The sequence below is a fragment of the Notolepis coatsorum genome (assembly GCF_963971535.1).
Source record: "Notolepis coatsorum genome assembly, chromosome: 4".
In the NCBI taxonomy this organism is placed as follows: Eukaryota; Metazoa; Chordata; class Actinopteri; order Aulopiformes; family Paralepididae; genus Notolepis; species Notolepis coatsorum.
In genome coordinates, this window is record NC_140168.1 from 122,463,368 (window position 1) to 122,489,670 (window position 26,303).

The following is a 26,303-nucleotide window of genomic DNA, read 5'->3' on the forward strand; positions in this document are numbered from 1 at the left end:
GTAGTTCCCTGCGGCCTTCGAATTCAACGAGCTGTTCCTCATCACCGTGCTCGACCACCTCTACAGCTGCCTGTTTGGTACATTCCTCTATAACAGCGAACAGGAGAGAGTGGCCAAGGTTCGTACAGTACCACTCTGTTAACAAGGGGGGGGGGGGGGGGGGTGTTGGTTGGTATGTTATACATACCATTATAATTATAACTGACTTCTACTCTGTTATCGTTACCCCCCCCCCCCCCCCCCCTTGTTCTCTCTCCCTCTCCTGTCTTCTCTAGGAGGTGCAGACCAAAACGGTTTCTCTTTGGTCCTACATTAACAGGTAAGGCAGCATCTTGGTTTGTACCTTCATTCATTCATGCATGCTCCCTAATTGTCTTAACTCTCCGACAGACTAACCTGTTAGTTTGGCAATGACTGCCTGACTGACTGGAGCTGGCTGGCTGACTGACTGACTGACTGACTGACTGACTGACTGACTGGAGCTGGCTGACTGACTGACTGACTGACTGACTGACTGACTGACTGACTGACTGACTGACTGGCTGGCTGGCTGGCTGGCTGGCTGGCTGGCTGGCTGGCTGGCTGGCTGACTGACTGACTGACTGACTGACTGACTGACTGACTGACTGACTGACTGACTGACTGACTGACTGACTGACTGACTGACTGACTGACTGACTGACTGACTGACTGACTGACTGACTGACTGACTGACTGACTGACTGACTGACTGACTGACTGACTGACTGACTGACTGACTGACTGACTGACTGACTGACTGACTGACTGACTGACTGACTGACTGACTGACTGACTGACTGACTGACTGACTGACTGACTGACTGACTGACTGACTGACTGACTGACTGACTGACTGACTGACTGACTGACTGACTGACTGACTGACTGACTGACTGACTGACTGACTGACTGACTGACTGACTGACTGACTGACTGACTGACTGACTGACTGACTGACTGACTGACTGACTGACTGACTGACTGACTGACTGACTGACTGACTGACTGACTGACTGACTGACTGACTGACTGACTGACTGACTGACTGACTGACTGACTGACTGACTGACTGACTGACTGACTGACTGACTGACTGACTGACTGACTGACTGACTGACTGACTGACTGACTGACTGACTGACTGACTGACTGACTGACTGACTGACTGACTGACTGACTGACTGACTGACTGACTGACTGACTGACTGACTGACTGACTGACTGACTGACTGACTGACTGACTGACTGACTGACTGACTGACTGACTGACTGACTGACTGACTGACTGACTGACTGACTGACTGACTGACTGACTGACTGACTGACTGACTGACTGACTGACTGACTGACTGACTGACTGACTGACTGACTGACTGACTGACTGACTGACTGACTGACTGACTGACTGACTGACTGACTGACTGACTGACTGACTGACTGACTGACTGACTGACTGACTGACTGACTGACTGACTGACTGACTGACTGACTGACTGACTGACTGACTGACTGACTGACTGACTGACTGACTGACTGACTGACTGACTGACTGACTGACTGACTGACTGACTGACTGACTGACTGACTGACTGACTGACTGACTGACTGACTGACTGACTGACTGACTGACTGACTGACTGACTGACTGACTGACTGACTGACTGACTGACTGACTGACTGACTGACTGACTGACTGACTGACTGACTGACTGACTGACTGACTGACTGACTGACTGACTGACTGACTGACTGACTGACTGACTGACTGACTGACTGACTGACTGACTGACTGACTGACTGACTGACTGACTGACTGACTGACTGACTGACTGACTGACTGACTGACTGACTGACTGACTGACTGACTGACTGACTGACTGACTGACTGACTGACTGACTGACTGACTGACTGACTGACTGACTGACTGACTGACTGACTGACTGACTGACTGACTGACTGACTGACTGACTGACTGACTGACTGACTGACTGACTGACTGACTGACTGACTGACTGACTGACTGACTGACTGGAGCTGCCTGCCTGCTTGGCTGACTGGTTGTTTCACTGACTCTCCTGTCGTTCAACAGCCAGCCAGAGGACTTCAGCAACCCTTTCTATGTGGACTATGAGCACCACGTCCTCTACCCTCTGGCCTCCAGCAGACACCTGGAGCTGTGGACCAGCTACTACACCCGCTGGAACCCCCGCATGAGACCCCAGGTAGGGGAGGGGACCCCAGGTAGGGGAGGGGACCCCCGCATGAGACCCCAGGTAGGGGAGGGTACATATCCTATCATCAGAGTCAGAGATTTTATTTGCCATGTCTGGACGAATCCACATTGGAATACAGGTACAGAGCAAACACTGTGTGTCTACAACTAAACCAATACAGGAGCAGAGCAGACACAGTACCAAGAAAAACATGGACAGTAAGAAAAAACACAGACAGTATAAAAGGACAAATGCTAAGGTTAAGATCAACATCCCCTAAAGTGCATATCATAGTAAAATGCATAATGCATAGATGCACAATTTACAGTAAAAGTGCATATAATCAAAGTGTGTAATGCACAGACACACAGAAACAGCACTTCCACAACCTGACTAGTAACACATTCAGGCTACGCACAGCACTGGGGAAGAAACTCTTAGTAAACCGAGAGGTAGAGCATGTGATAGAGCGGTAGCGTCTGCCCGACGGGAGGGGGACAAAGAGGCTGGGTGACCAGAGGGGTCGTTGATAAGGCCAGAGGCACGGGAAAGCAGCCTGGCACCATAGATCTCTTCTAGAGCTGGCAGGCTAACCCCGATTGTCTTGCGTGCGAGACGGACAATTCTGTTCAGAGATTTCTTCTCCTGATCTGTAATGTTACCAAACCATACAGTACAGGAGGAAGTAAGAACGCTCTCAATCACACAGCGATAGAAGTTATGTAGAATCATGCCTTTCTTCTTATTTTGGACGGCAAAGCCATATAGACCTGTTCGCTGTATACAAACATACCGTGTTCGAGCCAATCAGCAACACCAACTGAGTCACGTGACCAAGTTGCCCCGGACCTGCTCGAGCTGCTGCGCTAAAAGAAGTACGACGGGGCTCTATGGAGCAACCATGACACTCCCCTGACTAAAAGTTGTTTCAAACTAAAGCGACTGGATGTCATTTAGCCAAATCAGCATGGCTGTGAGTGTGAGTCTATCACATTTTACATATCTAGCTTTGGCATGGATTGATTGTTTAGATCGCTAGCATGGCTAACAAATGCAAAGATATTGTAGTCTGTCCCGTTGTTCTGACCAGGATTACGTTCCTTTCTGCCCTGGTGATGCGCGCGCGCACTGAGTCTGATGTATACAGGGAACAGGTCTATTTGACAGCATTTCATTTTTGTAATATTTGATGTTTCCAGTACAAAGGACACGTGATGTGTAATTCTTTATAATAGTGCTGCAGTGTAAAATCTTTATATACTGTATATTTATTGCATAAAGAAAAGGTGGGTAAACTTAACTATGAACACCAGTCGATGATCACAGTAACATTGATGATCACCAATATCCAAACATTAAGATTGAGCATTATTTTGTTTAAAAAATCCCAAATGTCCATAATTTGCATCAATATGATACTATTGATAATAACCTATACCAGAGGTTGGCTACCTTTTTTGACAGTAGGAGGCATTTTTCCAGATGTTTCCACGCCGTACTGTGTCCGTCTCACCACAAGGTGTCAGTACAGTGCACCAATAGTGTGTGTGTGTGTGTATGGCTGATCAATAATTCCATGTAATAATTGATCTCTTTCAGTGGGATCATGTAGTGATTAGAATCACAATATCGTGATACACAGTTCTGTTCTATAAATTCTAAATTGATAACAAGCGCATATTAACTCAAAATATCACACAAGATTTGATCTGAAATATTTGGTGGGAATGTCATTTGGAAATGATGTCACACTTCAATATGATTAACGTCAACTGGATCACACGTGTGATTTCACATACATGAGCAGATATCGCCATATATATATGTCCTATCGTAATATGGATTATTTCCATATCACCCATCACTAGCGTGCGTGTGTGTTTGTTTGAGTGTGATTGAATGGATGTCTATATGTACCGTATTGTGCAGAATATAAGAAATTTCTTTCCTTTTTCCTAGAAAATAATCTGAAAGGGGGGCATTTTCTGGTTCTAGGCTTTATGTCATCATTATACATTCACAGCAACAGATCACGCCAAGCCGTTTTTCCCCAAGCAAGCCAACGTCTGCCTTGCGGGTGAAAAAAAAATAAATAAATGCCATTATTTTATTTATTTTGCCTTTCTATAATTTTTCTCCCATCCCCCAATTTAGTCGTTATGCCAATTCCCTTCCTGGTCGTTGCGCGCATTGCCCCACTGTCAGTCTAGGGAGGGTGTAGAACTACCACATGCTGCCCCACTATTGGTCTGGGGAGGGTGTAGACTACCACATGCTGCCCCACTGTTGGTCTGGGGAGGGTGTAGAACTACCACATGCTGCCCCACTGTTGGTCTGGGGAGGGTGTAGAACTACCACATGCTGCCCTACTGTTGGTCTGGGGAGGGTGTAGACTATCACATGCTGCCCTACTGTTGGTCTGGGGAGGGTGTAGACTATCACATGCTGCCCTACTGTTGGTCTGGGGAGGGTGTAGACTATCACATGCTGCCCTACTGTTGGTCTGGGGAGGGTGTAGACTACCACATGCTGCCCTACTGTTGGTCTGGGGAGGGTGTAGACTATCACATGCTGCCCCACTGTTGGTCTGGGGAGGGTGTAGAACTACCACATGCTGCCCTACTGTTGGTCTGGGGAGGGTGTAGAACTACCACATGCTGCCCTACTGTTGGTCTGGGGAGGGTGTAGAACTACCACATGCTGCCCTACTGTCGGCCTGGGGAGGGTGTAGAACTACCACATGCCTCCTTCGATTCATGTGGAGTCGCCAGCCGCTTCTTTTCACCTGACAGCGAGGAGTTTCACTGGGACAGCGTAACGCGTGCAGAGGTTCACGCTATTTCCCATAGATCCCCTCCCTGTTGAACAGGCGCCCCGACCGACAAGTAGAGGTCGCTGTTTACAACGACCAGGACTCATACCCTACCTACCGGCTTCCCACCCGCGAACACTGCCAATTGTATTTGTAGGGACGACTGACCAAGCCGGAGGTACCGCTGACGGCTGGATTCAAACCCAGAGTCTCTGCGGTGGTAGGCGAGTGCTTAGTCCACTGCGCTACCCAGCCGCCCATGATGCCAAAGAGAGAATACTCATGTATTTCTGTATGGCTCTCCCCCCTCCAGATGCCAGTCCACCAGACGCTGAAGGAGCTGCTGTACCTGCGTGCTGAGCTCCAGAGGAAGGTGGAGGAGCTCCAGAGAGAGGCCTCCTCCTCTCGCTCCTTGTCCTCCTCCTCGGAACACACCTCCTCCCCCTCACATGCCGGGGGCACGCCCCTACACACCATCGTCTGATAGAGAGAGACTGCCATGTGTGGAGATGTGTGCACTCGCACACGCATACAGACATGTATAAAATTACAGAAATGTACACTTACCTTAATATTGTAGTTCTCGTTCTCTACACACACACACACACACATCCTCACTCACTCACTCACACTTGTGCATTATCTGTTATGCTTGCACATACACACACATGTAAACACATGTACTTACACACTCAATCATTCTTCATTGTCTGATACACATGCATATGGGCATTCACACATGTACATACACACACACAAACAGTCTTACCCATGCATTTCATTGTCTGATATACACACACAAACACATACACACACAGTTTGTCATCCTATCTACCTACTGTGGATCAGTGTGCCATCAGTGTTAGTGTCATGGGGAATTTCTAAACGGATGCCTTGACATTTTTAAGTTTTAGTTGGGTTTTTATTGAATTTTTTTTCTCATTGTGGAGAGAAAAGATGTCTACTTTAAATGTCCTTCACTTTCCCTAATGGCTGGTTAGTGTTGTTGTTGTTAGCGTTGTTGTTAGCGTAACTCACGGAGGGGCACAGCTGGCCGCAAGCTCGTCAAGGTATCCCTTTAACCGCAAGGGAGCGGTAGCTACAAACTCAGCTGAAGCTTTTGCTGTCGCTTTATTTTTTAACAAAGGGAAAAGAGATGTGAAAAATTTATGAGTGTCTTCATTTTGCAAAAGGGACACGTGGCGCGTCGCGCTATAGTATTTTTTTTGCCTGCGTCGAGTCTAACATTGAAATTGTAAATATGAAGAGATCCTACTAATATATTTCTACCTGCCAAAATGTTTACTCTTTTATTATCGAAGTCTATTTCCAATTGTAGCAGTGTATCAAATTAACGTCACAAATGACCTGTAGAAATATAGAATATGAAATTGCACTTTTTTTCTTCATTTTAAAGAACACCACCACATTCCTAAACGCATGCCACTAATTATACGCATGTTATAACAGTGTAGTTTACAAGCGACAAAAGTAAATATAGTTTTAATATAAACAAATGTTTCTAAACACTGTTTTCCGTGGCTGGTTTGACACGGCAAAGTGAATATGAGTCAATATTTGTATTATAGACAAGCGGTTTGTCTTACTCCTGCTAAGCTACAACATAGTTAAAAGTTACAAACCTCATCATTATGACCTGTATAATTCCTGCCCAAATGTGTCTTGTGAAAGAGTTAAAAGTGTTGAGATGTTTGTTTTGCTATTCGAAAAACACACCCCCTTAATTTTCTAGCGAAGATTCACGTTTAAAGATTTGTTTTCATCCTTTCCCTTATTATTGTGTGCCGATCGTATCACTGGAGATATAAAAAAAAGAAAAGAAAAAAACGAGCTATCTTTGTGTTATTCTCAAAAATATTTCTTAACTTATTCATGTTGTATTGTTTTGCCCCCAGGCCTGTTCCCTAACTACTGTTAGTGCCCTGAATAGAGGTTTATAGTGTTCCCCCCCCCCCCCCCCCCTCCAAATGCTTCCTTTGAAATTATACAGGCAGCCATTTTGTTTCTATTGTTTGTTTTTGCCTTTGTCCCCCTGCGCTGTATGTCTGTTCCCTCCATGTACATACATACATAAGTCTTGTCTTTTTTTTCACTTGCTGATTTTATTTTTTCTTGATTGCCAAACCACTGTGTATTTGAATAATAGAATATAACAATCACTTAAATGTAATGACGGTTATGTTTTCTTTCTGCATGGGCTGGTTATAGAATGATGAATTCCTTTTACCAGTGACTGAAAGCGTTCCGGTTTAGGCAAGATATAACTCTTCTTCTTCACGGGGTCATTCCAACTTTTATTAAGCCGCCTCAAAACAAGATGGCTGTAAGTTCACCTTTAGGACTTTGATTATTGTGCTTTTTTTCTTTCTTGTTTCATTCTTCTTCTTCTTCTTTTCTTCTCTGTTTTTCTCTTTCTTGTACCCATGAAGTTACAGTTCCCTTTTCCCCCTCGAGCCACTTCCTGCTCAGAGGTTACAATGTATCACACTCAAAACTGTGAAATGTGAATTTATACATATAATTTATATGATTAACCAATCATTATTGTGTGACTGGAGTAGCAGCGATTTTAAATTAATATGGATAATGACAAAGTTGCCAAAACTATGCCTTGCTTGCTAAATATCTATGACCACTGAGGCTACATACACCGAGATCGGATTGTCTTGTTTTCTTGCGACTGTTCAAACAGAGGAATTTCAAGGAGATGTCCTACATTTGTTTTGACATTCATGAAGATAGATATCACATCTGTGTTACAATGGAACCCATGCACTGAAGAACCATATAAGTCAGTTTAAAAAAACATTTGGACAGCGATCAATTCAAATCACTTGGGAGTGTGAATGTGATATATATCACCAGAAAGTACTCAACCTCTACTGTCTTTAACTATGAATGAACACAACACTCCTAACTTACCATCTTTAAAGTTAGAAAACATTGTTCCTCTGTAAACCTCAAATTGACGTATATGGTTCTTTGTCTGAGGTACTCATTATGGTAAAGGTGCACAATGTATTTTTTTGAGAGACATTTGAAACTCTTGAGAAGTGGAAAAGTGCTAGGGTATATTTTCATAACTGAATAAACAAATTGTCCTCTGAGGAAAACTGTGTCCCTGGAAACACTGTTTGAAGCTAGAAAGCTCCCTGGAAAATTACTGTTTCTCTACTGTTGTTGTTGTTGTTTACAATGGCGGGGCCGACATGTTTGTTTACAAAAATATAGTATTTACTATTCAACAGAAGTATCTTCCAGGCTCAAGTTTGCTTCACATGGTGCCGCAAACTTGTTTTGTTTTCATTCATGATAACGACATTTACAGGCTCTGCAAATGTAAACAAATTTCTCTCCAAACTGCGTAGTGCACATTTGAACGTAAGGACCTTTGGTGCCTGGTGTAAATATAGTCTTAGATTGTCTCATTTGATGATCATAGCGATTAACGTAATTTTTTTGGAAGCAAACTGGTCAACTGAATAGGCCTCAATATGTTAACCAAACACCACCCAAATAAAAAATGTGATTATATTATCTTCCATGGCCTAGGAAAGTTTAAATCAATATTTGTGAACATGAGCTACTCTCCCACAACCAGACACTTAATAGTAAGACTTAAACTTGTGATGTCGTCAGGTATAAAGTCTGGAGCTGCACCGTAGACACGAATGGGAGACTGATTTTGTGGACCCACTGAATGTTTGTTTAAGTTTTAATACCCACATTCACTTTATTCTATAGTAGTGTTCTCTATTCTGAAACAGAAAATGTATCCATATACTCAGACCAGGCTGCAGAAACAAATTAGTGGGGGGGCATAAAATGTTCTCGGGGGGGCACACTGGTTTTTCAACACAGGTTCCCTTTTATACGTTTCAGCTGGGACAGCGGCGCTGTGGCTTGCTTGGCGCTGCCCACGGTGCTGAACTAAACAGCAGAGAGGCAATTGAAAAATCTAATTTCTCTCTATCTTAAGAACTTTCACTTATACAAAAACAGACTGAACGGATATATATAACAGACCTGCTGGGGCAGCGGACTGAGAGCAGGGGACACAAACAGGCTGGATAAGATGGTCAGGAAGGCCAGTAGCGTGGTTAGCGTGTAGCTGGACACCCTAGCGAGGGTGGCGGAGAGGAGGAGCCTTGCTAAGCTCCAGGCCATCAGGGAAAACCCCTCCCACCCACTATACACAGACTTGGCTGACAGGAGGAGCATGTTATAGGCTCACACTACCCAAATGCAGTACTGAACGGCACAGGAAATCCTTCATTCTGACAGCCATCAGACTTTACAATGCATCACTGTGCCTCACTGCATCACTGAGCACAGAGTGACAGTTACCATCTTCCTGGACTCTTACTTTTTAAACAGCACTGTGCAATATTACACCTACTGTAGACTTCAGTATATTTTTACTGTATTTACTGTATTTTTTATTCTATTTTATTCTATTCTTAGGCCATTTGTTTTGTTATTCTTATTCGTGACTTGTTCTGTCTAAATGTTTAATGTTGAGTGATTTGCAGTGTCAAATTTCCCTCAGGATAATACATTTCTATTCTATTCTATATCTTTGAAAAGTCTCCATTTATTCAACACTTCTGAATTCACTGACAAACTGAACTGACAAAAATAAGGTGCATAAAAAAGCAAACAAAATTCCTCCACAGGCTACTCACCATTAGTAGAGCGGCAAGCGGCGTTTGGGGACAGAGTGAAATCTTCTTAAAACACTGCCCCTCCACTCATTCCTGAACTTTTTTGTTAAGTCCTTCTCAAATGCCAACTGAATTAAATTGGCCTTAGTTGCGTCGATGAAGCATACTAAGGCGATGTTCTGTAAAGACGTTCTTAAGGGTAGAAAACGAATTCTCACAGAGTGCCGTGCTAGCTTCAGTAGTGTTGTTGTTGACATCAGTGCCCACTAGGGCTGTCCCCGACTAAGGATTTGGATAGTTGACTTTGATTAACAAAAAAATAAAAAAAACGTTTCTTTTTTTACCAGGGTGGGCACAGCTGACTCAGTGGGCGGGCCCGGCCCCCTAATGCCCGCCCATGGCGCCGGGACTGCATATACTCAGGACATTCCCCTGCATGCTCTGTGTCACACCATCTTATCCAATTCATTGTCTGGAGCAGATTCAGACTTTATACCTGATGACATCACAAATCTTTATGTTTCAGCAGTTTGTTTCTTTGGATTTGGGAGAGTTGTTTGTATTCACTAATATCTATAGGAATAACGTGTATGAATTCTTAAATTGGGCATAGTTCCCCTTTTAAGAAATTTGAGTGAATAGGTCCAATATTCTTCCCAAATTTGTCAGTGTGTTTGCAGAACATGTTTTGAGTTTTCCTATTTCTGCTCTCGTGTTCTTTTGACACTTTTCTTTTTTATTCATTCTTTTTATATATTGTCAAACATCAAGTGACATGTGAATCTCGTCAGTCATGTAAGTTGTGTTGTTTGTTCTACCAGGGTTGGGCGTGATTCATTTTCAATTAGCTGACAATAGAACATTCATCCTCAATGGACCTATTTCAAACCCTGCACTCTTCTCTTCATCCTCCAATCACAACTCCGACAGTTGTATCCTGGGGAATGTCCCGAGATCAAGACGATCAAGAAAAAAAAGAGGGCTTGAGATGGGTCAATTATTTTGTAAGATACGACGACAACCTTTCCCGTTCCAAATTTTTCAGTATTTTAACAAAATCCTTCCTGAATTGGACTGAATGAATTTGTTCCTAATGCTGCTTATTCATATTTTTTTTTTTTTTTTTTTATCAACCACAAAATTCCCAAGAATACGATGACACAACCACTTCTGAAACATTCCACATTCAAAATAAAAACAAAAAGGAAGAAATGAAAACTCGACAGTCTCCTTGTCTTTTCATTTCAAATGTTTATTTTTGATTGGGTTTCATAGTTAATATTAACAGCCTTCCATGATGTATTGCCAGTGAGTTAGGGTAGTGAAGGAAACGGGAGAAGGAATGACAGACTTGTTGTTTCTTCTCAGAGAAAGGGTTTCAACACTTCGAACATTTTAAAGCAGTGACGATTGTCCCCAACATTCACATGTCTGGTGGACCCACGGATTTACAAATAACACTCTTTAGTGACCAGTAACTGTATGTGTGTACATGCAGATTTGTACATGTATGAAAGTAAAACTGTGTGTGCATGTGTTTGTGTACCAGTTAACAGGCACTATAGGGACCGGTGAATGTGTTACATGCAGAAGCACCATCACAGTGACATCATAGCATATCTGAAGCAAAAATGCTTTGCCGTTAGTACGTTCGGCATTGTGATGTCGTAAAAAGTGTCGTAATAGTGGCGCTGTGATGACGTAAACATTGTGGCGTCGTAATAGGTCTGCCGTGATGTCATGGCAGAGTGCTAGGAAGGAGGCGTCGGCTACGGCAGCGACCGGGTGGGTGATTTCACTACAGATTGACGTAAAGAAAGTTTAACAGTCGCGCGTTACAAAATATCATTCAAGGGGTCTCATCTTCGGTGAGGGAGTTCAGATGTTCTTTTTTCCCCCCAGTGTCTATTGCGACATCACTGTCCGATCCTTTCTTCCCTCATCCTAAACTTCACTGGCAGTGCATGTACCTTCAAAATCAGCACCTATTAACACCTGACCAAGCTCTTCCTCTATATGAACCCAACGAGGAGGAGGCACAAAGAAAAACTTTTCCAAAGTCTACAGCTATTGAAATACCCAAACATGCGTTTTCTGTACAGTGTTGTAACCAGCTCTAGTACCCGTATGTGAGCGTAACACCGTGGATGGCGTTGTTAGCTAGCAACGGTCGCCGATATGTCTACGTTATCAATATAGCCCGTTATGGATCAGAGTGAAACCTAACCAAGTGCAATCTCAAAGCCTTAGGCCTGCTTTTATACCACACAATACGACAACTCCTAATTCATAGAAAATGGATCTCTTGTACATAATTCCAGATTCCATCATTAATTTCCAGTCAGGCAAAGATTCTCCATACTGCGTCCTGATGAAACACTGGATGTCCATATTAACCAATAACAGCCAACAAGCAACTCGCACTCAGACATTGGGTTGAAAAGTATCGAATTATCTCCGTCTGTGCCTCGATTGACCCCGCCCCGGCCCGCAGGGGTCCAAACCACCCCCGCGCGGTGTGCCCGGGCAGGGGGCGAGAGCGAACCATCAACCCATGTCTGACTACGGTGACCGTGTGATGTATAGTGTCATTTACATTGGCTGTGTATGCAGATGAGAAACACACACACACACACACACGGCAGTGCGGTTGCGATGCAGTAGAAGAGGTCTGTTCTGAATGCAGTACCAGCAGGTTTGTTCCTTTCTCTCACACACACACTCACTCAACTCTGTGCTCATCATTCTCTCAGATCCGTCAAGCCTTATCAAGAACCTACAAAAAAAAGGTGTGGGCTTATGTTAGGGGGGCATCTAAATAGTCAATTTCAATCCAATTTCTAATACTGTTAAATGCATTTTAGGGGGGGGAATTGTAATGTTGAGTTTTAATGGTTTTATTGTTTTTGAGTTTTATGGGATCGTGAGATGTTCTTTCAAAAAAGACATCTTTGAAACATTCAAACTGGTCCAAATCAAAGTCATTCTTCTCTGTCTTTTTATTTTAATTTTTTCTTCTTTTTTTTGGTCGTGTCAAAAACATCCTCACGTGTAAATCACTTACAGGCTTAAAACACCACACATCTCTCCCGTCTTGGGAACACTATCCTCCGTCCCTGATGCAGCGCGCACCAAAAAAGGCAAAACATCTCCAACGTCCGTTGATGCTACATCTTTGGTCGGTTTAGAATTTTTGCTACAAGCGATAGAAAAAAAAACGGCGCTACGTCGGACTGAGATAGAGAAGAAGAGTACATTCGGTAAACATTCGTTTAACATTCGTTTAGTTTTTGTGTGTGTTTGCACAGCTCTCACTAGCCCCGCTTCAAAGTAACACACCGGGCGTCATTCAAACTCCTTATGGGTGCGTTTGATTCTATTCCTCCAGCCCGCGACACTGCCGCCAAAGGATCAACCTGTATACAAGTTTGACCTCCATCTCTAACCCCTCCCATTCATCTTTTTTTGGGGGGTAGCTCAAATCAAGCACACCCAAAGCAAACTGAAAATCGGATGTATTACTTGTCCTCATGTGTGACTCTCACTACAAGGCGTTCGATATATACTGCAGGTGGTCCCAGCATGAGCGAGCAGGGTGTGTAAGGCATCGAGAGAAGCACCATCTGAAGCACGTGCTAAAGAGAGAACGAATTTAGCCGTGCGCGACTGTGGCTGGGTGAGTAGTTATAGTCAACTGATCCAGGCTCTCACCGCCCCCAAAACACTACAAAGATATCAGTCATCTCGCAAAGCTTTAGGTATATGAACATTAAACTAATGATGATGTCATTAGTGAAAGTTCGAGAATTCTGAAGATGGAATTCTGAGAAAATAATTTTGGTTTGGATTAATGTGCATACCCTGGTAAAGTCCTGGTACATACTTGGCGAATTACTGTAAGTGATTTGGTTACAAATTAGATTTTTACATTCGTGACAAATATGGAAAATCTGACATTTGAACAGCAATAATAGCCCATTACTCTTAGAATAGCTTGAGCTCATAAAACCAAGTTATGATAGATAAAATCGAATAACTGGTAGGACTTGAGTGCAATGCAGTGTTTTTTCTTTTAATTCAGAACATTTAATAAACAACTGATCCCAGTGCAGTGGTAAGTTTATTTTGGTGCAATTTCTCTTTAAAATCCAGAATATTTGAATAACAATAACTGATTCTAGTGCAGTGTTTTGGGGCGTTGAGGGACCTCAGGTGAGGGGAGGTGCTGGAGTGTTGCACAGGAAGAGTGGTCAGAATCGATCGGCTGTGTTTCCTAGGCAACAAGGAAGGGAGCCACGGAGGTGCAGCCACGGAGGTACAGTAGGACAGTGTCGTCAATGGCAACCTGTTGTCTATGCAGCACACTACTTTTTTTTTATTTTTATTTTTTACCACTGCTATAATTGGTAAGAGACTGCACCATGTTACCTTTTCACATTTTAGTAAATGAATGCAGCAATTAGAGCTCATTCAGTCTTCAAAATGACTTCATGACCATAGTACAATGCGTCTAGACGAAGCCTACTGCAGGCCGTGCTGCTGTCTGATGGTTGCTTGGTTGTGACTTTTAATTAGAGGGATGATGAGCTGGTGCTTCTCCATCACATTTTAAACAAAGTCTTATTTAACGAGGATGACCGATTTAATTATCTCCACTAACAGGGATCATGACCTTGTTCCTCCCAATCACCCCGTTTTGTCCCGTTTTGACACAAGTCGATAAAGTCCAACCATGTAGCCCAACACTCTGGCCTAGGTTTCCCTGATATCGTTTCAGCACTTCGGTTAAATCGGAAAATATCACGTTATTAGCCCGAAGTTGCTTCCAGAAGACAGAGGCTGAGAAGGTGGCGCGCGGCTCCACAGGCAACAAGGCGCCACTTTAGATTTGCCCTCGTAAGGTTTCGTTGTCTGGAATAAAAGTTACTTGGAAACTTTTTTTTTTTCTTTTTCTAAAAAACAAAAAACAAAAATAAAAACAGATCGGGTCAGTTCAGCTAAAGTTATTAAGACAAATCCCACTCAGGTAGAAAGTGTAGAAAGAGCAGGTGGGAGCGTAAAACACGCACGCACGCACACACACACACACACACACACACACACACACACACACACACACACACACACATACATAGGAACGAATGTTGAGGATTATACATACTATTAATATCAAGGATACACTCATACACTAAAGAGTAAAAACACGTACTGGCTCACAGCGCTATTTACAAGCAACACAATTCTCCCTATATCGCTTCGACGCTTCACTCAACAAAGCAACACCCACTGAGAGACTATTCAAGATCCTATAAGGCTAACTACCTAACAAGGCTTTTTTTTCTTTCTTTTTTTAACGCTAGTAACTTCATCTACATAGGCATAAATTACTTCATTTAGAAAAAAAGAAACAATCTCTAGTAGAGGCGGTTAATTATACTTCAATTTGTAAGATGTTTTACTATTGGCATAAAAGGTAACTATGGGATATGAGGTCACGGCGAAAAGAAAAGTAAAACAACAACCAATTTAAACTATGCAACGCAACCCTCTCAGACAATCAAAACAAGTTTTGATTTTTGTCATTTCTAAAATGCCACCTGGGATTGGAACCCCGGTTCCCCTGTGTGGGAAATCTACCGGTCAGCCAAAGGACAATCTCGTCCTGGCCAAGGGAGATATTAGGCTCACTAGGCTCCGGGCAGGGCTGCCCTGCTATAACTATTTCTTTCCACACAGTAGTTTGTCCCTACTGTCCTAGTATGACATCATATCCTGGTGTTCACCTTTTAAGCGTTCACATTCACCTTCCCTGTTTTCACCCTTCCCCTATAGGGCCATCATCTAAAAAGCACTGGCAACTCAACAGAATGAACAAGATAAAAACACAGTACGAACATTATTAACTAGTAGTAGTATCACAAATCACATTTTCTACGGATTTTTTTCTTCTTCCTTCCTTCCACACACCTGTCATCTCCACATCCTGGGTTTCCCCCCAAAAAAGAAAAAGTACATCTTAGAACTAAGATTATCTTTGTCCGATTAAAGTTAGATTCTTATCAATACCAGTGTGGTGACCTACACAGTCTCTAAGCATACATTGTGCTCATAAACCGACCCCACAAGCAACAGCTTCTTCCGGATTCTTTGATAAACTACGTATTTTGCATAATGTATGCTTCAAATCGGTTCTCATATTGTACGATACATACGGGCCTGTAGCGTTTACACACAAAAAAATTTATGCAGATATTTTGCAGCTTGTGTAAATCTAGCCTAAGATGTTTTTTTGTTTCTTTTTTTTGAGAAACTCAGCCCACCTCTCTTTAAAGAAAAAATAAAAAGGTACATCTTGGACAACAAAGCAGCTCTCGTTGTTATTATTAGGCAACGTCATTAAAACGAACGCCTATTATTATCTTTTTTTTTATCGTCTTTAGATCTACACTATAAAAACGCAGCTTCTTCAGACACGAATTATGAAGTATTCTGTTTTTTTGTGTTTTTCTTTTTTCTCTTTTCACCCACTGCAAAACGCTCCCAATCAGGGCAAGGCAACTATATACAATGAAGGTAGAAATGGTAAAAAACACACAAAGAGGGAGGATATACAAGAGGGGCAACAAAATTAGGACGTTTTCTGGAAATACATACGAGTATTCTGAAGCACACTCTCTACGAGTACACATTCTGGATGTTCTAGAAAGTACACTCTGGGTGGATGGGTGGGGGGGGTACACTTTGAAGCACGCTTTCTAAAAGTACATGTTCTGGAAGTACACTTGAAGTAGACTTGTCACCAGTATGTACGTTCCAGAAAGTATACTTTCTAGGGAGTAAACTTTGAACCACACTTTTCGAAGCCGCCACAGAGAGCACATATCCTCCGGCAGTTGAAAACGGTACAATTCGGGTTTCATTATCCTTTATAACAACTTGATTGTTTTTGATATGTCTAAGCGTGGTCCAAGCATTTGTGTTTTGTTTTTTCTTTGTGATGTGTCAGAGCAAAAAAGATTCCACTAGCGGGGAAGAGGGAGTTTCATTGATTGGCAGGTTCCTCTGCCAATCAGAAGGCCCCTGTTTCTGATTAAACTAGGATTTGTGATACATATTAGGGCTACAATACATGCCCCTGGCGTATAATTCTGATACCACAGGAGAACTCATGCTAAACTTCAATTAACATTCTCCCATTGTATAATTACTGTAAACAGGCATTGTTAGTGGTGATTTTCTCAAACAGTCAAATAAATAACAGAGGTAACTATATACACATTCACTTGGCAGGGCGAGGGGGAGTGGACAAGGTCGGAGGGGGGCGAACAGAGTGTGGCAAACAGTCGGCCATGTTGACACCGGGCTCCGTCAAAGTCACTACACGCTCCAACATAAGAGACTTCGCTTTCTAGGGGTTTTGCCCTAGAATGCTGTCGCGGAAGGTGCAAACATGGCCGACAAAAACGACCGTGTTTTTTCCGCATCCTAATCCACGACTCTCTCGGGTGTAGAGACAGGAAACATCCTTCAGAATGATGCGTGTGTGTGTGCGTGTTGTGTGTCTGTGTGTGTGTGGGGAGTGGGGTCTGGAACGTGGGTGTGACCTCACACCCTCTTCATCTTCATGTTGACAACAGTGGTGTGTGTGTGTGTGTATATGTGTGTGTGTGTACATGTGTGTGTGTGTATATGTGTGTGTGCGTGCATGCGTGTGATATTACACAGCGTTCTCCTCACTGGGCGGCTCAGCATTAGGAGGCTCCAGCAGGGTCTGTTGGACTGTTGAAAAAAAACACATCAATTGATTAATGACGAATATCAATTAACTCATTCAGCGCCTAGAGGTCGCTGTTTACCGTGTGGTAAGAAGGCCATCGCTTTAAAGAATAGGGATAGATGGCGGCGTTTGCAGGGCTAAAAACTATATTAAATATTATAGGTATGGATCTAATAAACACGTCGATTGTCAGTAAACAGAAGGATATAGCAAGCTAGCATAAGGACACATAGTATAACTGTAGATTGTATAGCATAGCATTGTATAGTAGTGTACATAAGACCTTATCGCAGGACCTTAGCATGTCTACCATGCTCTTGTAAACTTTATGTACATATACCTGTTATTATTATTACTTGTATTATTGCATTGTATTATTGCACATTGTATTATTGCACAAATGTCCTATTCTCATTCCTGTCTTATTACTTGTGTTGCACATTGCTGCGGGCATGACCCCCCGCATTTCACTGTATGCTTGTGTGCCGTGACAAATAAAACTCTTGACTTGACTTGAGTGAGTTTCTTCCGGTCAACATGCAAAAAACAGATAATTTTTTCATACATACATTTACGTTTTATACCGTGGTGAATATGAGTATAGTTTTAGAGTGATCCTGTCGAATCCCAATAAACGGTGCTTCAATGAATTTCCTTAGAAATCGTGCCATTTGTCGCTTTATTTATGAATCATTCTAAAATAAACGCTAGATTATCGGTATTATGTTTCATCATGCATGCACGAAAGCGGGGGAGGAAAAGTCGCCCCTCCGTGCTTTGGTCGCAGACAACGGCACGCACACACACACACAGACACGTTGTGATCTCTGCGAAAACAACATCGGATCAACGCAAGATTGGTAACATAGAGTCCTTACCACATATCTGATGTACTGCAAAAATAATAATCCAATTCCTGATCACCATTCCAAATATTGATCGCGGTCGTCTTTCCAACGTTTATCAACCAAAACACATGAATCCACGGTGATCCAGTGTCCCCAAACTGTGTGTTATAACCGCTCCCCATGCCCAAGAAGGAAAACCTGCACCGGACTTCTTAGATCGATGCACAGCCCAAGCCAGAGGGATTCCAATGATGTGCAATACCGGCCGCAAGGCGTTAGGCGGCGGTATTGGTCGTTTACGATCTCAGAGCCATTGCCAATGATAACATCAGGCTGGATGGATGAATTATGAATGGATATAGCGAATAAAAGAAATAACGATTAAAACCCGACTTTTCTCGTGATTGCCGCTCAACCACCGGCGAGATAACCCGACTCGTCATTGGCGCTGAAACAGTTCAAATGATCACGTTATAATGATTGTAAATATTTGAAGGGGTTAAAAACATTTTCTTCCTTTTTTGTTGTTGCTTTTTTCTACATGTAGGGGGTTAGTTGAAAACGCATGCTCTTTAGAATAATAACAGAAAAGGAATTAAATACTCATAAATCATCGACTCATCTTTAAGATCTGATCTGAGTAACAAAGAGCTGACAAAGGGTTAACCCTTTCACTAGCACACTACAGACAGTTAACCGTCTGTAGTGTGGTAGTGAAAGGTTAACCGTCTGTAGTGTGGTAGTGAAAGGGTTAACCCTTTGTCGTGTGGTAGTGAAAGGTTAACCTCAAGATTCAAGAGATTTATTCGTCACATACATACACAAGACATATAGTGAAATGAAGGTGGCCATGCCTGCTTTGATTGTGCAAAAAATACAAATAATAATATAATAAAATAGAATAGATAATAAAATTATAATACATGATAAAAATGTACTAAGATAAAATACAATACAATGCTAAGCTTAAAAGGTAATGAGTCCTATATACCCTACTATACAATATACTATACAATATAGTTATGCTATATCTAACTATGCTATACTAGCTATACTAACTATACAGAAACATACAGTTATGTTTTTATTTAATTTTAATTTTTTTGACCTTAGTAGTGAAAGGTTAACCTTATGTAGTGTGGTAGTGAAATGTTAACCTTCTGTAGTGTGGTAGTGAAAGGTTAACCTTCTGTAGTGTGGTAGTGAAATGTTAACCTTCTGTAGTGTGGTAGTGAAAGGTTAACCTTCTGTAGTGTGGTAGTGAAATGTTAACCTTCTGTAGTGTGGTAGTGAAAGGTTAACCTTCTGTAGTGTGGTAGTGAAAGGTTAACCGTCTGTAGTGTGGTAGTGAAATGTTAACCTTCTGTAGTGTGGTAGTGAAAGGTTAACCTTCTGTAGTGTGGTAGTGAAAGGTTAACCTTATGTAGTGTGGTAGTGAAATGTTAACCTTCTGTAGTGTGGTAGTGAAAGGTTAACCTTCTGTAATGTGGTAGCGAAATGTTAACCTTCTGTAGTGTGGTAGTGAAAGGTTAACCTTCTGTAGTGTGGTAGTGAAATGTTAACCTTCTGTAGTGTGGTATTGAAAGGTTAACCTTCTGTAGTGTGGTAGTGAAAGGTTAACCGTCTGTAGTGTGGTAGTGAAATGTTAACCTTCTGTAGTGTGGTAGTGAAAGGTTAACCTTCTGTAGTGTGGTAGTGAAAGGTTAACTGTTTGTAGTGTGGTAGCGAAAGGTTAACCTTCTGTAGTGTGGTAGTGAAAGGTTAACCGTCTGTAGTGTGGTTGTGAAATGTTAACCTTCTGTAGTGTGGTAGTGAAAGGTTAACCTTCTGTAGTGTGGTAGTGAAATGTTAACCTTCTGTAGTGTGGTAGTGAAAGGTTAACTGTTTGTAGTGTGGTAGCGAAAGGTTAACCTTCTGTAGTGTGGTAGTGAAAGGTTAACCTTCTGTAGTGTGGTAGTGAAAGGTTAACCTTCTGTAGTGTGGTAGTGAAATGTTAACCTTCTGTAGTGTGGTAGTGAAAGGTTAACCTTCTGTAGTGTGGTAGTGAAAGGTTAACCTTCTGTAGTGTGGTAGTGAAAGGTTAACTGTTTGTAGTGTGGTAGCGAAAGGTTAACCTTCTGTAGTGTGGTAGTGAAAGGTTAACCGTCTGTAGTGTGGTAGTGAAATGTTAACCGTCTGTAGTGTGGTAGTGAAAGGTTAACCGTCTGTAGTGTGGTAGTGAAATGTTAACCTTCTGTAGTGTGGTAGTGAAAGGTTAACCTTCTGTAGTGTGGTAGTGAAAGGTTAACCTTCTGTAGTGTGGTAGTGAAAGGTTAACTGTTTGTAGTGTGGTAGCGAAAGGTTAACCTTCTGTAGTGTGGTAGTGAAAGGTTAACCTTCTGTAGTGTGGTAGTGAAAGGTTAACCTTCTGTAGTGTGGTAGTGAAATGTTAACCTTCTGTAGTGTGGTAGTGAAAGGTTAACCTTCTGTAGTGTGGTAGTGAAATGTTAACCTTCTGTAGTGTGGTAGTGAAAGGTTAACTGTTTGTAGTGTGGTAGTGAAAGGTTAACCTTCTGTAGTGTGGTAGTGAAAGGTTAACCGTCTGTAGTGTGGTAGTGAAAGGTTAACCGTCTGTAGTGTGGTAGTGAAATGTTAACCGTCTGTAGTGTGGTAGTGAAAGGGTTAATGATTCAACTGTCCAGGCTTCGCGATCAACCTTTCATCCTGTCGACTGACAGTAGAGCTTGATGGAACACACGCCAGGTAGCACACAAACACTGCTGAATGAACACGCTTTATTTTTTATTTTTTATGTGAGTTATTGTTACATGTGTGATATTGTTTTTCCCCAAATAAACCTAGTTACACCTTTAATGTGTTAAGTTATCGCAAACCTGTATACATAAACAACACAACACTGAAGTTCAGCCCAAGAGAAAAGACCCCTTCCCTCACATTCCTGCTCTACTCCCAGTACCAACAATCAACAATGTATAACATTACCACCATAACCATTAACTCATTAAGACAATAGAGTTTTCTGCTCTCTCCCCCCTTTCTCTTCTCCTCTTCCTCCTTTCTCTTCTCCTCCTCCTCATATTACCCATTTAAATCCTCCTTCCATTCACTCCAGTTGTCCTTGTGTGCTCCTCCTGAGCCCTTCCTATCTCTCTCTCCTCTCCTCTCTCCATCTCTATCCTCCTTCCCCTCTCTCTCTCCTCTATCCATCTCTATCCTTCCTATCTCTATCCTCTCTCCATCTCTATCCTTCTTCCTCTCTCTCTTCTCTCTCCATCTCTATCCTTCCCCTCTCTCTCATCTCTCCATCTCTATCCTTCCCCTCTCTCCTCTCTCCATCTCTATCCTTTCCCCTCTCTCTCCTCTCCATCTATATCATTCTTCCTCTCTCCATCTCTATCCTTCCCCTCTCTCTCATCTCTCCATCTCTATCCTTCCCCTCTCTCCTCTCTCCATCTCTATCCTTTCCCCTCTCTCTCCTCTCCATCTATATCCTTCTTCCTCTCTCCTCTCCATCTCTATCCTTCTTTCTCTCTCCATCTCTATCCTCCTACCTCTCTCTATCCATCTCTCCTTCTTCCTCTCTCCTCTCTCCATCTCTATCCTTCTTCCTCTCTCTCCATCTCTATCCTCCTTCTTCCTCTCTCTCTCCATCTCTATCCTCCTTCCTCTCTCTCGCCATCTCTATCCTCCTTCCTCTCTCTCCATCTCTATCCTCCTTCCTCTCTCCATCTCTATCCTCCTTCGTCCCCTCTCTCTTCTCTCTCCATCTCTATCCACATTCTTCCTCTCTCTCTCCTCTCTCCATCTCTATCCTCCTCCTTCTTCCTCTCTCTCCATCTCTATACGCCTTCCTCTCTCTCCATCTTTATCCTTCCTCTTACTCTCTCTTCATCTTTATCCTTCTTCTTACTCTCTCTCCACCTCTATCCTCATTCCTCTCTCTCTCCATCTTTATCCTTCTTCTTACTCTCTCTCCACCTCTATCCTCATTCCTCTCTCTCTCCATCTTTATCCTTCTTCTTACTCTCTCTCCACCTCTATCCTCATTCCTCTCTCTCTCCATCTTTATCCTTCTTCTTACTCTCTCTCCACCTCTACCCTCATTCCTCTCTCTCTCCATCTTTATCCTTCTTCTTACTCTCTCTCCACCTCTATCCTCATTCCTCTCTCTCTCCATCTTTATCCTTCTTCTTACTCTCTCTCCACCTCTATCCTCATTCCTCTCTCTCTCCGTCTTTATCCTTCTTCTTCCTCTCTCTCCACCTCTATCCTCATTCCTCTCTCTCTCCATCTTTATCCTCCTTCTTACTCTCTCCACCTCTATCCTCATTCCTCTCTCTCTCCATCTTTATCCTTCTTCTTACTCTCTCTCCATCTCTCTCCTTGTTCTACCTCTCTCTCTCCGTTCCTCCCCCGCACACTCGCCTCTCTCTCTCTTCTCCATTGACCATATTCACATGACGGACGTTTTTGCTCTTATGTCGTGCTCAGGTTGTGATTCCTTTCCACCACTTCCCTGCGGAACAGGGTGGAAAGGAATCCCAACCTGAGCATGACATAAGAGCAATTGGTGGAAAGGTGGGGAACAGGTTGGAAAGGAATCCCAACCTGAGAATGGCATAAGAGGGCAGAAAGGAATCCCAACCTGATCATAACATATGAGCAATTGGTGGAAAGGTGGGGAACAGGTTGGAGACGAATCCCAACCCGAGCATGACAAAATGGCCTCTTTCTGTCTAACCCCTCCTCCCCCTTCCCATCACCCCCCTCTTTTCCACTTCCATCCATCTATCCCTCCCTCCCTCCCTTTTCAGCCATCCCTTGTTCCCCATCTCTTCCCCCTCATCTCTCCACCCGCTCACTATTTCCTCCTGGTAACGCTGTCACTCTGCTCCTTCTCCTCTAATATTCCCACTCTCCCTCTCAGCCACTCCTCTCCCACACTCCCTCGCTCCCAAATTACCCCTATTATCTCCCCCCACTCTCCCTCACTCCCAATTTAAATGACCCTCTCCTCCTCCATGCCTGTTTCCTCCACTCCTCCACATCCCATCTCCTTCCTTTCACCCCCCCCCCTTCTTCCTTCCTCTGTTCATCAGAGACCTTGTTAACCTCAGAGTAAAGGATCACATTTCACTGTGTGCAGAACCACGGCAAGACAACTGAACACAATGCAACCAGGGCAGCTGGAATACAGTCAGTCAGTCACTCAGTCAGTCACTCAGTCAGTCACTCAGTCAGTCAGTCAGTCAGTCAGTCAGTCAGTCAGTCACTCAGTCAGTCAGTCACTCAGTCAGTCAGTCAGTCACTCAGTCAGTCAGTCAGTCAGTCAGTCAGTCACTCAGTCAGTCAGTCAGTCAGTCAGTCAGTCAGTCAGTCAGTCAGTCAGTCAGTCAGTCAGTCAGTCAGTCAGTCAGTCAGTCAGTCAGTCAGTCAGTCAGTCAGTTTTTCAGGGACTCAAAGTGTTAACGTAATAGAAAATGCAGCTCTATACTGGAAGCTGAATAGAAGTGTCCATGTCCCTGCTGTTAAAAACAGATAAAACAAAGACACGTCCACCGCTTGAGACAGAACAGATGTCCACTTAAATTCCAGTAACACTGATAATTATAGATTGTAATTACCTTGTGGCTCAGTGGCCACGACAGCATCAGGATTGTCTGCCTTCACCATGTCAGTGTTCAGGCTCTCTGGAAAACAAACAACACAAGACTCTCATCAACTACAATCTTCCTTTATCACCTCAGCAACGTATAGACCATCTCTCTATACGTTCCTTCAGCATGGGAATATGAATGGCTTATTAAACTAGCTTTGTCTGTGGTTCACACAGGTTCTTTACCTAGAGGTCTTCTAAGCACTTTGAACTGCAACCTCTGTATGAAAAGTGCTATACAAATAAAGTTATTATTATTATTATTATTATTATTATTATTATATTATTATTATTATTATTATTATTATTATTATTATTATTATTATTATTATTATTATTATTATTATTATTATTATTATTATTATTATTATTATTATTATTATTATTATTATTATTATTATTATTATTATTATTATAATATTGAGGATAATATTTCCTCTTCTTGACACTGACTTGGTAAAAACCCATCCATTGATATACATGTAGTAAGGATAGGCCTGTCAATCCATCCTTCTTGTAGATTAGTTATTTTAGAGGGGACAGAGATGGAGAGAGCTGTGCTTTGCCACAACAATCCTCTGGTCGTTTTTTAAAGTCCAACCCAAATGAGATTTAGAAGAGGCTTTACCAACCAATGTGCATTACCAACACATGGATCTTCACATCATTCACATTGACAGTTGAGATTCAGATACAGTGACATCACTGGAGTAACATTGAGGACACACTATGACAGACAGACAGACAGAGACAGACAGACACACTATGACAGACAGACAGACAGACAGACAGACAGACAGACAGACAGACAGACAGACAGACAGACAGATAGATAGATAGATAGATAGATAGATAGATAGATAGATAGATAGATAGATAGATAGATAGATAGATAGATAGATAGATAGATAGATAGATAGATAGATAGATAGATAGATAGATAGATAGATTCCTCCTTCCCAGCCCTTCCCAGAGACAGTCGTATTTCTCTCCCCAGGCTCCTCAAGGCCGTTCCTACCGCCGCCTCTACTTCTCCATGAAGCCCGACGCTGCTGTGCTCTGTGTGTTTCGTGCCGGTTGCCGGACTATACTCAAATCAACTCGAAATGGATCTAATCAGTGGATTGCATACTTTCGTCAAGAAGCAGAATAAGGCTAACCCTCTCTCGGGTTATCAACTTGAAGACGTGGTCATTTTTGGATTATCGAAGCTTTTGGACTGCAATAAGAAGATCTTGGATCTGTTTACCGCGCACAGGACCTACCAAAATGAACTGATTAAGACACTTGGACACTTGGACTAATGCATTCAGTCATTTGGACGGAGTTGTTAAAACTCACTCCACTCAAATCAATAGAGTTATATTTCACTCTACTCAAATCAAATTTAAAGTGACGTGGGAGAAATTGTTGCCAGTCAGTTCAGCCAAAACAAATTCCTGCACCAAGGTCGAACCAGGGAGCTGCTGGAGTCGAAGGCCCTCTGGGAGATAAGAGTGGCAAGTGGCCACCACCCCACCCCCAATCCATATACCCAATCCCCCCTCCCGCATGTACGCCTGGCGCCTATGACGGCAGCCAACTAGTACGCGTGCTGGAGGGGGGGAGCCTAAGACTGTCTCATCACCAAAGTCCTATCCACCTGTCCCTGCCGCTCCCGCTGGACAATCTTTCCTCCCTCCCTCCCGCCCGCCTGGCGCAACGACACCCCGGTGTTGCTGCAGCCGACTAGCGCATATGGTGTCTCAGGCATTCTGTAGTCGACATGTGTCAACAAATGTACATGCCTGTTTGAATTTATGTTGTGCCGTTGTTACTGTAAAAATGTTATGATTGTGATATGATGTTGTTAATGAGACGATGAGCTGTATGTGTGTGTCACTGGAATTTCCCCGTGAGGGATTAATAAAAGATATCCTTATCCTTATCCTTATCCTTACACTGTATGCAGACAGACAGACAGACAGACAGACAGACAGACAGACAGACAGACAGACAGACAGACAGATAGATAGATAGATAGATAGATAGATAGATAGATAGATAGATAGATAGATAGATAGATAGATAGATAGATAGATAGATAGATAGATAGATAGATAGATAGATAGATAGATAGATAGATAGATAGATAGATAGATAGATAGACAGACAGATAGATCTTACGCTGTATGCTGAAGCAGATAGATAGATAGATAGACAGACAGATAGATCTTACGCTGTATGCTGAAGCAGAACTTCTTCTTCTGGTATGAGATGTAGCTGCTGACTGCGCCCACCAGCGCCATGG

General features: G+C 42.8%; 2 protein-coding genes across 5 annotated transcripts in view; one reads left to right on the plus strand and one right to left on the minus strand.

The window, feature by feature from the left end:
- Positions 1 to 8,856, plus strand: part of mtmr1a (myotubularin related protein 1a) — a 367,207-nt gene extending 358,351 nt beyond the window's left edge. For all 4 annotated transcript variants that reach the window (XM_084312594.1, XM_084312595.1, XM_084312596.1 and 1 more), the window contains 4 exons: positions 5 to 118; positions 276 to 319; positions 2,112 to 2,244; positions 5,361 to 8,856. In XM_084312594.1, the coding sequence (XP_084168720.1) occupies positions 5 to 118; positions 276 to 319; positions 2,112 to 2,244; positions 5,361 to 5,531 (462 nt within the window). In that variant the 3' untranslated portion in view covers positions 5,532 to 8,856. The remainder of the gene's footprint in view (positions 1 to 4; positions 119 to 275; positions 320 to 2,111; positions 2,245 to 5,360) is intronic.
- A 7,486-nt stretch (positions 8,857 to 16,342) lies between these two features.
- Positions 16,343 to 26,303, minus strand: part of cd99l2 (CD99 molecule-like 2) — a gene marked incomplete at its 5' end in the record, with an annotated part of 77,688 nt that continues 67,727 nt past the window's right edge. The window contains 3 exons of the mRNA XM_084312090.1: positions 16,343 to 17,511; positions 23,982 to 24,047; positions 26,232 to 26,303. The exon at positions 26,232 to 26,303 is cut by the window's right edge and continues 48 nt beyond it. Coding sequence (XP_084168216.1) covers positions 17,450 to 17,511; positions 23,982 to 24,047; positions 26,232 to 26,303 — 200 coding nt within the window. The 3' untranslated portion in view covers positions 16,343 to 17,449. The remainder of the gene's footprint in view (positions 17,512 to 23,981; positions 24,048 to 26,231) is intronic.